General features: G+C 65.4%; 2 protein-coding genes across 19 annotated transcripts in view; one reads left to right on the forward strand and one right to left on the reverse strand.

The window, feature by feature from the left end:
* Positions 1–194: 194 nt before the first annotated feature.
* On the reverse strand, positions 195–12,094 carry TJP3 (tight junction protein 3). 5 transcript variants are annotated; one of them, XM_055707637.1, is made up of 21 exons: positions 11,150–12,094; positions 10,620–10,719; positions 7,701–7,889; positions 7,504–7,628; positions 7,184–7,286; positions 6,551–7,001; positions 6,139–6,242; positions 4,980–5,142; positions 4,804–4,894; positions 4,531–4,595; positions 4,276–4,354; positions 3,976–4,126; positions 3,463–3,571; positions 2,794–3,013; positions 2,261–2,457; positions 1,986–2,081; positions 1,647–1,717; positions 1,248–1,559; positions 902–1,126; positions 641–690; positions 195–519 (listed from the first exon to the last, which is right to left on the reverse strand). In XM_055707637.1, the coding sequence occupies exons 1-21, from the start codon at positions 11,359–11,361 to the stop codon at positions 420–422; spliced, it is 3,213 nt and encodes a 1,070-aa protein (XP_055563612.1). In that variant the 5' UTR covers positions 11,362–12,094; the 3' UTR covers positions 195–419. The 5 variants fall into 5 exon arrangements, with proteins under 5 accessions (XP_055563612.1, XP_055563611.1, XP_055563610.1 ...); XM_055707636.1 differs by having other exon boundaries at positions 641–678; positions 896–1,126; positions 3,976–4,132; XM_055707635.1 differs by having other exon boundaries at positions 3,976–4,132; positions 11,150–12,093.
* A 242-nt stretch (positions 12,095–12,336) lies between these two features.
* PIP5K1C (phosphatidylinositol-4-phosphate 5-kinase type 1 gamma) overlaps positions 12,337–12,918 on the forward strand; it is a 47,367-nt gene continuing 46,785 nt past the window's right edge. For 13 of the 14 annotated variants that reach the window (XR_008731792.1, XM_055707639.1, XM_055707644.1 and 10 more), the window contains exon 1: positions 12,367–12,612. Coding sequence is in view for 13 of the 14 variants with exons in the window: in XM_055707639.1 (XP_055563614.1) it covers positions 12,513–12,612 (100 nt within the window). In the remaining variant the exon portion in view is untranslated. Of the gene's footprint in view, positions 12,613–12,918 lie in introns of all 14 variants that reach the window. The other variant, XM_055707652.1, reaches the window with a different exon arrangement.

The raw sequence follows: 12,918 nt of genomic DNA on the forward strand, positions 1-12,918 counted from the left end.
GCTGCGTTTCAGGAGCCCGGGCTGGGCTGCAGCAGAGGGTCAGCCCCGGTGCATGCACCCTGACCCCCACGCTGCAGGCAGGGTGGCCGGCCATGGAGGGGGCTGGGTCCCAGCAACGCCACCCTGCTGCCTGCCACCCTGCTGCCTGCGTTTCTCCTGCAGACGGCTACCCCCCCACCCACGGAGACGGTGTGTCCCCATCAAAACATCCCTTTTATTCCAGCAGCAGCAGCCATAGCCAAAAGGGGAAAGGAGGCACTTGGTGGTGAGGGGTACAGCAGGATTAGCCCCAACCCCCCAGCCTGGCTGTGGGGTGCTGTGGCACCACCTGGGCTGTCACATGGAGCTGGTGGCACAAGGCTGCAGCAGGGCTTGCCTAAAGGGTCTGGGTCCCAGTGGGACAGAAGCCAGGGGTGCCGCTACACATCTGTAGCTGGGCCCCACTCGTAGCCTTCATCCTGGTCCGAGTCATCCCTGGCCCGTGTGAACCTCTTCCTCACGGCATCATGCTCGTATTCCCTGGGGGAGAAGAAGCTGTGGTGAGGCCTCTGCCGCCGGGTCAAGATGGGGGGCACAGCTGGCACCTGTGGCTCTGCTGGCTGCGTTACCCCCTCCCCAGCTGGCCTGGTGTGCAGGGTACCTGATGCTGTCGTAACGCTGGCCCTGCTGCTGCTGCTGCTGCTTGGTCACCTGTGAAAGACCAGAGAGGTGGGGGCTCAGGCAGGGGCAGGATTTGTGCACCAGCCTGGGGCTGGGCATGGATGCGCAGCAGGATGCTGCAGCAGCTGGAGGGGATGCGCTGCCTGTGCCACAGGGGCTAGGAATTATCCCCCACAGCCAGGCACTACGCTGCTCCCCCTCTGCCCGCCCAGCCCCTCTTACCAGTGGGGGGGACACCCACCTGCTCCCTCAGATCATCGCTTGGGGACACCTGTGCTGGCTCGGAGGAGCGGGCCAGCCCGGGCTGGTCATAGGCGTCCTCTGCTTCACCATCAGTGTAGGCACCTGCCTCGCCATCCGTGTCATCGTAGTCGCTGTTGGCTTGACTGTCACAGGTCAGGTAGCCTGAGGCTGCTGCGCTTGGCGGGTTCAGCAGGTCCAGACTGTCCTCCGGTGCCACATCTGCCTGCAACGTGAGGATGACAGAGACCTGGGACCCCCGGTGTGCGGCAGACGGGTGGTCCTGTCGCCTGCCTGGCTGCAGCCCCAGCAGGCTGAGCAGTGCCGCGGGAGCCCGTGCCCTGTACCTGCTCTACCGCTGTCCAAATGGGCTGGCTTTGCTGCGTCCTGATGATGTTCTTGATCGTCTCGTACCAGGTGTTGCCGCTGCCGCTGAGGCTGACTGTGGCAGTGAAGAGGTGGCTGCAATGCTTCTTCATCTTGTTGGCCTGGACGTAGAGGCGCCGGGAGCTTTTCCTGGAGTCAGGTGCCAGCCACTGGCGCATGGCCTTGATGCCCTGCCGGCTCTCCGGCTCGCAGAACACCACCACCGGGTAGTACTGCACGTAGTTGAGACGCTCCACAGCCGAAGGTGTGATGTCCAACAAGGCATGTTTGTCCTGGGGCAGGGCGCAGTCATCAGCCCCGCTGGGGACAGCAAGGCCACCCACTAGGACCACCCCGAGCACACCAGGGTGGTCTCTCACCTTTTCTGCGATCTGCCGCACTGAATCCAACTTGATGACCTTGGATGATGCCCCGTCTCGAGGCACGCTCACTGCAGGACACAGAGACATGGCGTGAGAGAGGCTGGCAGAGATGTGGCATCTCCAGCAGCCCCAGGCTGGGTCTGGCTGTGCCCAGCCCTGGGCAGTGTCCCTCAAGGAAGGAGGGTGAACGCATCCGGGAAAGAGTTGGCGGTGTCACGGAGTGGGGGCAATAAGGCAGGATTGGGACAGAGCCCCGGATAAAGAGCTCCCACAGGTCCTGGGCACTGAGGGTCCAGCTGCCGGGGGCAATTTCCCCACGGCGAGGGGGGCACTTACGGGCGATCTCGAACAGCTCGGGCAGCTCCGTGCTAAGCTTCTGCATGGCAATGTCTGCGATGGGGCCCAGGATCACCACCGGCCGCTTGAAGCTGGCTGTGGGGAAAAGACACCGGCTCAGGGAGGTTGGGGGCGAGGGCAGAGCTCACAGCACCCAGGTGTCCAGCCCCACTCCTTCCAGGAGAGCGGAGCCCACCAGCACCTGCAGCGGGGCAGCCCTGTGCCAATGTCCCCTGGGTGGGTCTGGGCGATGGGGACGCAGCCCTGGTGCCCACCTTCCTTCAGGACTACCCTCTCATACGGTGGGTAGCAGCCCTGCTTCGTGAGGGCAGACAGGTCCTCCCGGCTCTTCCGCAGCATCTTCTTGGCTCCCCGCAGGCCCCGCAGCTTCCAAAACTCAGCCCGTGCCCCGGATGGGTTGGCACCAGATGTGGCTTTCAGCACCGACTCCAGGCTGGCGATCTGCTCGGCTCTGGGAGGGGAAAGGGTTCAGGACACGGAGCCTCCAGATTTAACCCCTGTTTTGTCACTCCAGGCTCCGAGGAGCGGGGCAGAAGAAGCCAGTGTCCCTGCTCCGTGGCATGGCCGGATGAGGCTGTGGTAGCTTCTTCCCTCAGGACCTTGGACAACCAGAGCATCAACTGCCCCATCACCCCTAAGAAGGGATTTCACCAGCTCATGCTTCCTACCACTGCTCCACCAGCACTTGCCCTGCCTCTTACGGGGCCCACTGTCCACGTCCCCGTCTCACTGGGAAGCCATCCCCCAGCTCTGCTCACCTTGGAGCTATTCCTGGCTCCATCCCTACCTGCTCCGGTTGGGGATGATGCCCTTGTCCTGCTCCTGCAGGTCCCTGCCCATGCGCACAGCCAGCCAGCTCCCCAGCCTGCCCCGGTACATGGTGTCCAGCACGTGGAAGATGTCCCCACGGACGAAGCTGAGCCCTGACGGTGTGTCCTTTTCAAAATCAAAGTGTGTCCGGATGTAGAACGAGTCACCCGTGTTGGACGAGATCACCTTCCTGTAAACTGGAGCCCAGGGAGAGAGGGACCATCACGGGAAAAGCTATCTGACAAGGAAGATGCTGGAGAGATTTGGGAAGGAGCTACACTGGCCGGGAGCCTCCACAAGTAGCCTTTGCTGCTAAGGAGGGTGTTGGGGACACCTTTTCCTCCCATGGCGCTCTCAGCCATGCTGGCAACAGCAGGATCTGACCCCCCAGCACATACTGGCCTTTCCAGGCTGAGCCACGGTGCAGAAAGCCCCCGTGCTCCAGGATACCGAGACACAAAAGGGGTTGGGATCATCTGGTTCCCTCCCATCACCTCTCTGGAGGAGGATGGGAGGGCTGTGGGGAAGAAGGACCACCCTGCAGGGGCAGAAAAGGCCATGGCAAGTCTAGTGGCTCTGATGCTTGCTCAGAAGAGACAAAGGATGGGAGAGGCACAAGCCCAGGATGAGTCTGGTCATCACTCACTGTCCTGCTTGCTCTGGGTCCACAGCGTGATGTCCTCACCGGGTGGCAGGCTCATGAGATACTCCACGGCCTCCTCACGGGTCAGGTTCTGGAAACTGGTGGTGTTTACCTGCCGCAGAAAAGCGCTTAGACATGGCCTTGCCAGCGGGACGGAGGGCACAGATACCGGTGGGGGGACTGCAGGGGCAGCAGTGCCCAAGGCAGGCTGGCAGCCAGAACCGGTTCCTGTCACCCAAGTGCTTGCCAAAACCCCTAATAACCCTGGGGAGGGCCACTGGGCCAGCTGAGGGGGTGCCCTGACTCTGCTGGGTGTTAGCATGGTGCCAGAGAGGGGGTCACCCCCTTGGGCAGCACCCGCAGAGCCAGCCCGATGGGTACGGGCCATGGGCAGCAGCACCGACCCAAGATGATGCCCAGCAGCAGAAATCCAGACCCCAGGGAGGTATCAGACGCAGGAAGGATGGGACCAGTCTGGGTGCAGCAGCATTTAGAGCCATTCGCAGCCCTGGGTACCTGCAGGATTTGATCCCCTTCCTGGATGCCCTGGCTGTCGGCTGGGCTCCCCTCCTGCACGCTGGACACAAAGATGCCCACGTCGTTCCCCCCCGCCAGCCGTAGCCCAACGCTCTTGGCCTTCACAAAGTGCACGACCCTGGAGTCAGCGCTGTACCTGCCACGGGGGAAGCCACGGTCAGCCCCATGGTGACGTGCTGAGGACAGCACAAGGGGATCACCGACCCTGTGACCCCAGCCCTGCACCAGAGCAGCTCCCCATCTCCCCCATCTGCTCCCCACCGCCTCTCACAGACGCACCCATCCTTGCGGGGAGCTCGGGCAGCGGGGCTGGTGTGGGGAGCGTGGCTGCCATCCCCCTCCACAGCTTCCAGCAGGTCTGCAGGAAAGGAGAGCTGGTCCCGGAGGCGGTGGTGACTGCGCCGCTGCCGGGGCAGCTGAGGCACGGGGAGACCTGGCGTGGCTCTGCCCGGGGGGGTTGGACAGCAGAGACATGCAGGAGCCCAGAGCCCCTCGGTGCCCTGAGCTCCCCCAGCCTGCTCTGAGCTCACTCACCAGGGTCCTGAGCGCTGTCAACGATCGTGTCGGCCACAGGGTCCCTGTTTGATCGTCTCCTCTCCCTGGAACAAAGTTGGGGCAGGATTTAGGCAGGCCCTGCGTGGGCACAGGCAGGCAGTGCCAGGTGGGCAGCGGGGACAGTGCAGCAGTCCCACACGCAGGGTGAACTGGCTCTGGGATGGAGGAGAACCAGCCCCTCCAGAGAGGCAAAGCACACACCGGGGATCTGATGGGGAAAAGAGGGGTTCGTGGGGGCAGAGCGGGGCTTACGGCGGGGAATTCATCGTGGCAGCAGCTGGGGGTCGCGCAGAGGTCTCAGGGGATGGTGGGTGAGACAGTTCAGAGTCAATGTCAGAGATATCTGCACCAACAGGAAGACATTTTAGAGACTATCCAGTCCCTGTGCTGTGTATCTGGCCCCCAGCCCTGTCACCATGTCCCCTCACCATCCATCCGGGAGCTGTCGCTTTGGCTGTCTTCTATGTCAGGGATGTTGACCAGGAACTGCCGGTCGTCCCGAAGAATAAGCAAGGTCAGGGTCCCCTCTGTCTGCTCAATGAGCTGCTGCGTGTCAGCCAGGGACATGTCCTCACTGGCCACCCCATTGATCTAGAGGGGGCAGAGTGGGAGGCATCAGGGCGCTTGATCCTGGGAAAGTCACCCCCAGGACAGCCACCCCCAGGACAGCCCTGCTCAAATGGGATGCTCTGACCGCCACCTCCCCGGTCGCTCCCCAGCCCCTCCAGCCTGGCCTCAGCTCCCATTTATCCCACACCACATCCCCATTCCTGGCTGTCTCCCAGTGGGACCTCATCCCGCACAGAGGAAACAAAATTAGTGAGGCTAATTAACTCCCACCTTTAGCTGCTGGGGAGCCCTGCATGGGGGCAGGAGCTGCAGAGACCTGCTCAGATGCCTGAAGCTCAGTTTTACTTTGACCTTGGCCCCGTGCTGTCCTTCCATGCACTGGGCTGGTGCCAGGGGTCAGGCCCCAAGCGGATCGTGGGGCTGTGATGTCCCCAGGGTGCAGCAGCTTTTCCCACCGAATTGCTGGGATGAAATCCCTCCCATTTGCCCCAGAGTCACTTTGGCTCCAGTTCCCAGCAGCCACAGGTCCACCTGGCCCATGTGTGCAAACGAGGAGTCCCCCTCCCTCTATTTCCTCCTTCCCAAACGCTTGAAATATCATTTCATCCAAACACCCGAGCTCCTCAGGCCGACTGCTGCCCCGATGGGGACACGCTCACACGGGAGGGGACCACGTGCTGCGGGGACAGTGGAGCAGACGTGATCCCGCTGTGGCAGAGGGACAGGCCACCAGCCCTGGTTGAATGCCACAGGGCTGCCTCGACCAGCCAGCCTCGGCATCGCAGGGAGCTGGCACCCCCGAGCCCGCACGGGGTCCCCGGGGAAGGCTGGGAGCCGGGGCAGGGTTGCGGGCACCAGGCAGAGCTGCCTCCAGCCCAGCTCTCAGCCTTCACAGGCAGCTGAGAGAAGCACGCTCTTGGCTCGTCCCCTGTGGTGACGCTAGCCAGGGGACAAGCCACCCGAAGAGGGGGAGATGAGATCCCCAGCAAGTGCTGTGCGCCCCGTGGGTGCCCGTACCTTCAGGATAAGGTCTCCCTCCTGCAAGGAGCTGCCCTTCGCTGCCAGCCCGCTCTCCACTATGTGCTTGATGAAAAGCTGACTCCCCAGCTTCAGGCCATACTCTACACCGGAGAGAGCCCATGACAGTACCAGAGCCAGGCAGATGCAGGATCCACTCAAGGTCCCCCCTCGCCACCACCTCCAGCAGTCCAGCCCAGCCCCCCGTGGGGCACTAGCAAGCCGCAAAACTGAGCTCTGCAACCCTGGGCTGAGGCTGGGTGGGTTTGGTGCACCCAGCACGGCATGCACTGCTCCCTCACCACATGCCAGACCCTGGCACCAACCCTGCCATCGCCTCCTCCCCAGGGGGGGCACACGGCCACAAATCAGGCGACAAGACCCAGGGACAGAGGGAGCAGGATGGCCTCACCTTCACTCTGCTTCTGTTTCACCAAGACCGACGTGATGGGCTTTGTCGGCACATCCCGGCGCGGCAGCCGCTTGAAGCCTGACACCAGGGCCAGCCCGTTGGTGTCCCCTTTGTGGCCGAAGCTGTTGGTGGAGCGGTGCCGGCTGTAGCCCCTCTGACCTGAGCCACTGCCGCTCTGCCTCCAGTGACTGCTGTCCTGGCTTCGCCTCCGGCTCCGGGACACCGGCTTGTGGTGGCGGCTGTCATCCTGGTAGTGGCCAGAGCTCCTCTCACTGGATGAGTCCCCATCGTAGCCCTGGCTGTGGTCCAGGTCATCCCGGGAGCGGTGCAGGGCTGGATCTGCAGCATGTGACCCATAGTCCTCATCCGAGTCATAGTGTCGGGGGGCAGTGGGGGAGCTGGGGCTGCTCTTGCTCACAGGGAGGTGGACTTTCTTTGGTCTTTTCAGTGTCTGCAGATGGAAAGTGAGAAAGAAAGGGTGGTGGGTGCAGCCACCTCTGCCAGGAGATGTTTCTACATTGATTTCCAAGCCCTGAATGGGAAACCCAGGGTGTGTGGGAGCTGGGATGGGGACAAGCATGGTGTTGGCCCGTGCACGATGCTGGCCCTTGTCCTGCTGCAGGGCACACTCACGATGTTGGCAATCTTGCCGCAGGTTTTCAGTGTCTGGATGGCGAAGGAGGACAAGACGTTCTCCATGGAAAGGCCGTTCACCATCACAATGTGATCCTTCCTCCTGGGAGGGAAAATGCAGCTGTGGCTCTGCCCCAGGCACAGCCCTCAGCCAGGGAAGCTGGCAGGGTGGCAAGGGCACCCGTTGCCCCAGGAGACCCCATCCCAGGTGGGCAGCGTGGCAGCGGTGCTGGCCCTGTCCCAGTAGGAGTGATTTGCTGCCCTGCCCGTCTCTGCCGGCAGCAGGCACCCCCTGTGTCCCCATGTCCCCACACACTCACTGGAGCCGGCCCACTGCTGGTCCCCCGGACACCACATCTGAAACAATCACTGCTGTCTCCCCAGTTGTCTTGTTGGGACGGTCCCGGCCTCCAGAGACAGCGAAGCCAAAGCCCCGTTGAGGATCCTAGTGGGGACAGGCAGAGGGGGTCAGGCAGAGCCGGCCCCACAGACCCCGTCCCCTCCCATGCGTGCGCACCTTGCTCAGTGTCACCGTGTGCTGCTCCCAGATCAACATCTCCTCCATGGCGGCCACCCGCCAGCGCAAGCGAGGGAGGGCGACCGCAGCGGCCAGCCAGCGCAGCAGACCCTGCCCGGCGGCCAGGGGCACAGACCGGCTCCGGGTCCTCTTTGCAGCCACCGGCCCCTTCCTCAATCCCGCTTTGGCCTGCAATGAAGAGCAGAAGCAAAGCTGAGCTGCGGGCACCAGGGACAACAAGGGTGCAGGGCACAGAGCCCCCACAGTGCCCAGGCACCCACCGGGGCACCAGGACTCGCAGCTGTGTTGTCCCTGCCTAACCCCACGTGAGAGCTCCGGCACCCAGAGCTGCCTCCATGCAGTGTGAAATCACCCCCTTGAGATGTCCATCTCCGTGCCCTCGGATGTGTGTCCACAGAAGGGGAGGTTTTACGCAGGGCAAGCAGGTCAGGAACTATCTCCATAGCTGGGACCACTTGTCCATGCCATCCTTATGGTCCCCCTCCTCTCCCTCCTCCCAGGAGCTGGCAGACCCCAGGGTGCTGCTTTGGACAGTGCTTCAGTGCCCTCCCGCCTGCCTGCTCTGGGCTGCAGCGTGACAGCTCTGCCAACCGCTTTGGGAGCTCCAGTGCCCCAGCTTTACCCTTTGGTTTCCCTGGGTCTTCCCCAAATCCGTTTTCCACCCAGGATGGATAAGCCTGACTGACAGGATGATGGGATGATGGCCCGTCTGGGCTGAAATGCCTGGGATGGGCTTGGGGATCCCCCCCACCAGCTCCTGGCTCCCTGGAGGAAACATCCGCATGAACCCGGAGAGATGTGGGATCCCTGCATGGGGCAGGGGGGAGCAGACCCAGAGCCTCCTGTCACTTGCCACAGGGTGGGACGGGAAGGAGCCGGTTTGATCAGGGACTCAAAGGATCCAGGCTTATCCGTGCCACTGCACATGCCAAGGAAACCCTGGTGAGACCCTGGTGAGACCATGAAGTGATTCTCCAGTGCAATGGGGATGGGAAAGCCAACAGCCCAGCGCGATGCCACCACCACCACCACCAGGTCCTCACCCTCCAACCAGTACAGGGACTGGAGAGGACACATCCACACACCCATCTCCTGCCCATGCCAGCCCAGAGCCCAAAGCTAAGGCCAGTGGTGGGCAGCCAGCCCTGGGGCAAACACGGCAGCTCAGCCCCAGCATGGGGACTTTCCGTGCCCAGCCCCCAGCCAGAGCTGCACTGAAGCGGCCCCCGAGATGAGACCCAGCCCCGGCAGCCCCAGGGAGGGTCTGGCAGCCCTGGGGAGGGTCGGTGTAATCATTCACCCGGGCCTCAGAAACTGCCCCCGCCGGCGAGCGGGGAGGGCAGAGTCCGGGTTTCCACTCCGCGTCACGAGCTGCCGAAACCAGCCCGAGCACCTACTCGCCACCCGCAGGGACACCTGTGCCTGGGGGGGGAGCTGGGGCTGACCATGGCACCCAGGGTCCTGTCCCAGTGCATGTAATACCGGCAATAAACAGGAGACCCCCGCACGGCGGTGGGGTGGTTTCCTGCCACATCAGTGAGCTGAACTGGCGCGGCCCGTCTCAGCCATGTCACCAGTGTCAGCTGGTCAGTGCTTATGGGCTCCCTGGATGCCCAGGGGTGACACGGCGTGAGCCGCAGCTCCAAGGCACCCTGGCTGTGGGGCAGCCAGAGCATCCCTGTCCCTGGGGTGGCAACTCATTCACTGTGCCAGAGCGGATCCCGCTGCCACCCAACACAGCCCCTCACTGTCCCCAGCCAGCTCCCACTGTTGTCCCATCACTGGGGTGGCACAAATCAGCCACAAACCCACATCCCGCTGGCCTGTGGCTCTCTGCGGGCGGTGGCAGTCTGGAGCAGAGGGGACAGCGTGGGGACAGCAGCAGCTCCCATCTCACCAGCCAGCAATGGCAGCACCCACAGTGCCACCAAGCCCCAGCCCTGCCCCTGATCTCCAGCCGGGAACCTGGCGTAGGGCCTGTCCCGAGGCAAAGGCCAAGGCTGGCAGCTGGAGGAGCCGGCTCGGCCGGTTTCTGACAGAAACCAGCCCGCACCCGAAATGGCCCCACCGGGAGCGGCAGTATCTGGGCAGAGCTGACCACGGCCCAGACCGATGCGCCCAGCACTGGCTGCACTGGGAGCCCCACACACCCCACTCTGCCCCACACGCACCCCGTGGCCGGCATCTCCCAGGGCTTTTAATGGCAAACGAAGCCCCGGCTGTGCCAGGGCAGCTCACCCCAGTGCGAGGGCCCCGATGCGGGGCTGTGCCTGGCCCTGGGTGACACCACTGGCGATGCCCACCGTGGAGACAGCAACGGGTGGGGAAGTTATTTATTGGAAAGCAATGCACCCTGCCCACCCCAGCCTTGCCCCAAGCCACCCCCACCACCCACAGCCTGCTTCCCAACCGCCCTGCTGAGAGGGGTCCTCAATCCAGGACCCTGTAGCCTTCCTGGGATCCGTGGGGTCCCTGGTCTCAGCCAGTGCTGCAAAACCGCTCGTACCTTGCCTGGTCCTGGCCATGCAGGACCAAGGTCCTGGATCGCCCCAGCAGCTCCTCTAACCAATCCCCACCCACACCGTGATCGGCTGATCCTGACCTCGTGCCCTGGGAAAAGGGTCTCTGGAAGGTCTGACCACAGCTGGGGTGTAAATCAGTAGGATGGAAGCCCATCTTCCAGCCCTCCGTGCAAGGAGCTGTGACAGCAGGATCCCTGGATCCCTCCGGGAGTATCTCCCTGCTATTGGAGCACGACTCCAGGAGGGTTACCAGGTCCTGGAGCCACCCAGAGAGGGACAAGGCATGGCCGGTTCCCCAGGTGAAAGCACGGCTGGGTTTGGGTGCCCAGCTGGGAAGCGGGGCAGCAGATCCGGGGGGACAGGGTTAGGCACTCACCGAGCCTCGGATCCGACCAGGAAGGAGCTGAGCTCCAGGGCTGGTGGCAGCGGTGTCACTCCAGGGTGCCTGGTGTAACCCTTTGTGGGCCAGACGCTGCCTGCAGAAGGGAAGCAGGAGGAAGGGGGTCCCGGGGCAGCTTCCCACGCACAGCAGGAGCCACGGGGGGCTGGCCCCGTTGTCCTCCACGGTGCTGGTGGCTCAGCTGCATCCACTTGCCCCCCACCCCAGCCCTGCGCACGGGTGATGGCAGTGCCTGGGGATGGGGCTCTTCCCCCCAAGCCTGGCCTTCTCCAAGGAGGTGGCGGGGCTCTGTGCCCACCCGCGCTGCCCCGGACCCCCAGCCCTGCCCAGCAGCCCTGCTTGGGAGTCCCTGGAGGGGACCAAATGGATTCACCCGATGCCCCATGAGGGGACAGGGGTGGTGGCCAGTCTGGGGCTCCCGGTCCTAGCGGGGTCCAGGGGAAAAGGTGACCCTGCTGACAGCTGCTATCCCCTTTCCTCCCCTTCCCCTTTCCTCTGCCCCCCACCTGAGGACCGGCCCCACATCACTCCTCTTTCTGCGGGGTGGCTTTCCTGCAGTGACAGAAATCAGGTCCACGCCTCGGCTCTCCCTCCAGGCTGCTGCTTCCAGCCGGGGTCGGTACCGCTGCCGCAGCAGGTCACAGCGCCGCGGTGGGGCATCGCGGGGGGCCCAGCTCCTCCTGAAGCCCCCGGCCACCAGCCGCCACCGCGGAGCCATCCAGCCGAGCGGCGTCAGGCAGCTCCTTCTCCCCGCAGCCCCCCGCCAGCCCCGAGGGAGGGCACAGCCCCTCCTGCCCCGGCGGCTGCCGCTCCCCGGGCCCAGCCGCAGCCTCGGCCACCAGCTGCCCTCCCGGAGCGCCCCGGCCCCGCCACGGCGCCGCCGCCGAGCAGCCTCACAGGGGCCACCGGCACCTTCCCGGGCTGCACCGAGGGCTGAGCGCTAACGCCGGGCTGGCGCCCTGCCGGGGCTGACCCTGCCACCTTTGTCCCCCCGGGGCCACGAAGGGGCCAGCCTGGGAGAACCGGTGGGGCCGGCCGGGGCTGACCTGCACCCCGAGGCCACCCCGAGCTGGTGCCACTAGATGGTGCCACGGGCCGGGCTGACCGCGGGGCCGGGAGCGGCCGGGCCCCGGCCCGGGGTGAGGAGTGGCGGCGGTGGCGCCGAGCCGGCTCGGGGCATCTCGGACGGAGCGTGCCCGGTGACCGGTGGCGGGGCAGGCATGGCCCGGCGCTTTTCGCCGTTCCTGGGGGGCCCCACCGAGGGGGAGGGTGGGGAGGCCGCAACCGGTACCGGGAGGGCCCAGAAAGGGGGGCACCAGGGGCCGCACAGGGCCGCGCTAGGGGCGATCGGGCCCGGCCCCCGCGGTGCCGGGGTTCGGGAGCGGCCCAGCCCCGCACACCTGCCCGCCCCCGGGCCCGCCCCCGCTGCCATGGCGACGGACAGGGCCTGGCCCCGCCGCGGCTCAACGGTGCCTCCCGCCCGCTAAAGAGGACGGCGGGGGGGGGTGGTTTCTTCGCCCATCTACGGCGCGCCAGGCCCCAGCCCTCTCCCCGCGCCTCCCAGGCGGGTGCCGGTCCCAGTCCCGGTCCCGGTCCCACAGCCGGCGGACCATCACGACAGCCAGCGCACGTCGCGATTGATTCCGGCGGAAGAGGACGGCACTACTTCCGGTGCTGGCCGCGGACCCTTCCGCCCTGCGGTGCTGGGGCGTGTCTAGCCGCGGCACCTCCCGCGCTCTATGGTCCCCCCCGTTCCCAGTCTCCTCAGCGGCGGCGACCGGAGCCGGGAGCAGCGCGGCGGCGGGCGCGGGCCTGGGCTTGGGCCTGTCCTGCCCCGGGCCTGCCCTGCCCGCGGCCTTCGCGGCGGCCATGGAGCTGGAGGTGCCCGAGGAGGCAGAAGGCTCGGCCGTGGCGGGTGCCGGTGCCATCACCCCGGAGGCCGGCGTGGGGGGACTGGACGCGGCAGGAGGTAACGCGCTGCGAGCACCAAGCGGCCGGTACCCTCGGCCGGGCTCCCTGGCGTGTCGCCGCCCCCCGAGGCCCGCTGCCGGCCGGGCCCCGGGAGTGTGTGTCCCCGTGTCCCGTCCCCCCGAGGGCCCGGAATGGTTTAGCCCAGTTGCAACCCCCGGGGGGCGTCTGAGTGGTGCTTCCCGGCCGGGCCCCCCGTATTGTGCCTTGTATCCCCTGGGGGGGGCTCGGAGTGGTTCAGTCCAGCCCCCCCACGCCCCCCGGAGTGTGCCATCCTCGGGGCACCGCGTGGTCCCGTCCAACTGCC

The sequence above is a fragment of the Falco cherrug genome, chromosome 4 (assembly GCF_023634085.1).
Source record: "Falco cherrug isolate bFalChe1 chromosome 4, bFalChe1.pri, whole genome shotgun sequence".
Classification (NCBI taxonomy): Eukaryota; Metazoa; Chordata; class Aves; order Falconiformes; family Falconidae; genus Falco; species Falco cherrug.

Bases quoted from the DNA above. Each gene is read 5' to 3' on its own strand.
- TJP3 (XM_055707635.1), bottom strand. From the start codon at position 11,361: ATGGCTCCGCGGTGGCGGCTGGTGGCCGGGGGCTTCAGGAGGAGCTGG. The intron at 7,629-7,700 runs GTGCGCACGCAT...TGTCCCCACTAG, and splicing joins ACACGGTGACACTGAGCAAG to GATCCTCAACGGGGCTTTGG. The intron at 3,572-3,975 runs GTACCCAGGGCT...TTTCTGCGGCAG, and splicing joins AAGGGGATCAAATCCTGCAG to GTAAACACCACCAGTTTCCA.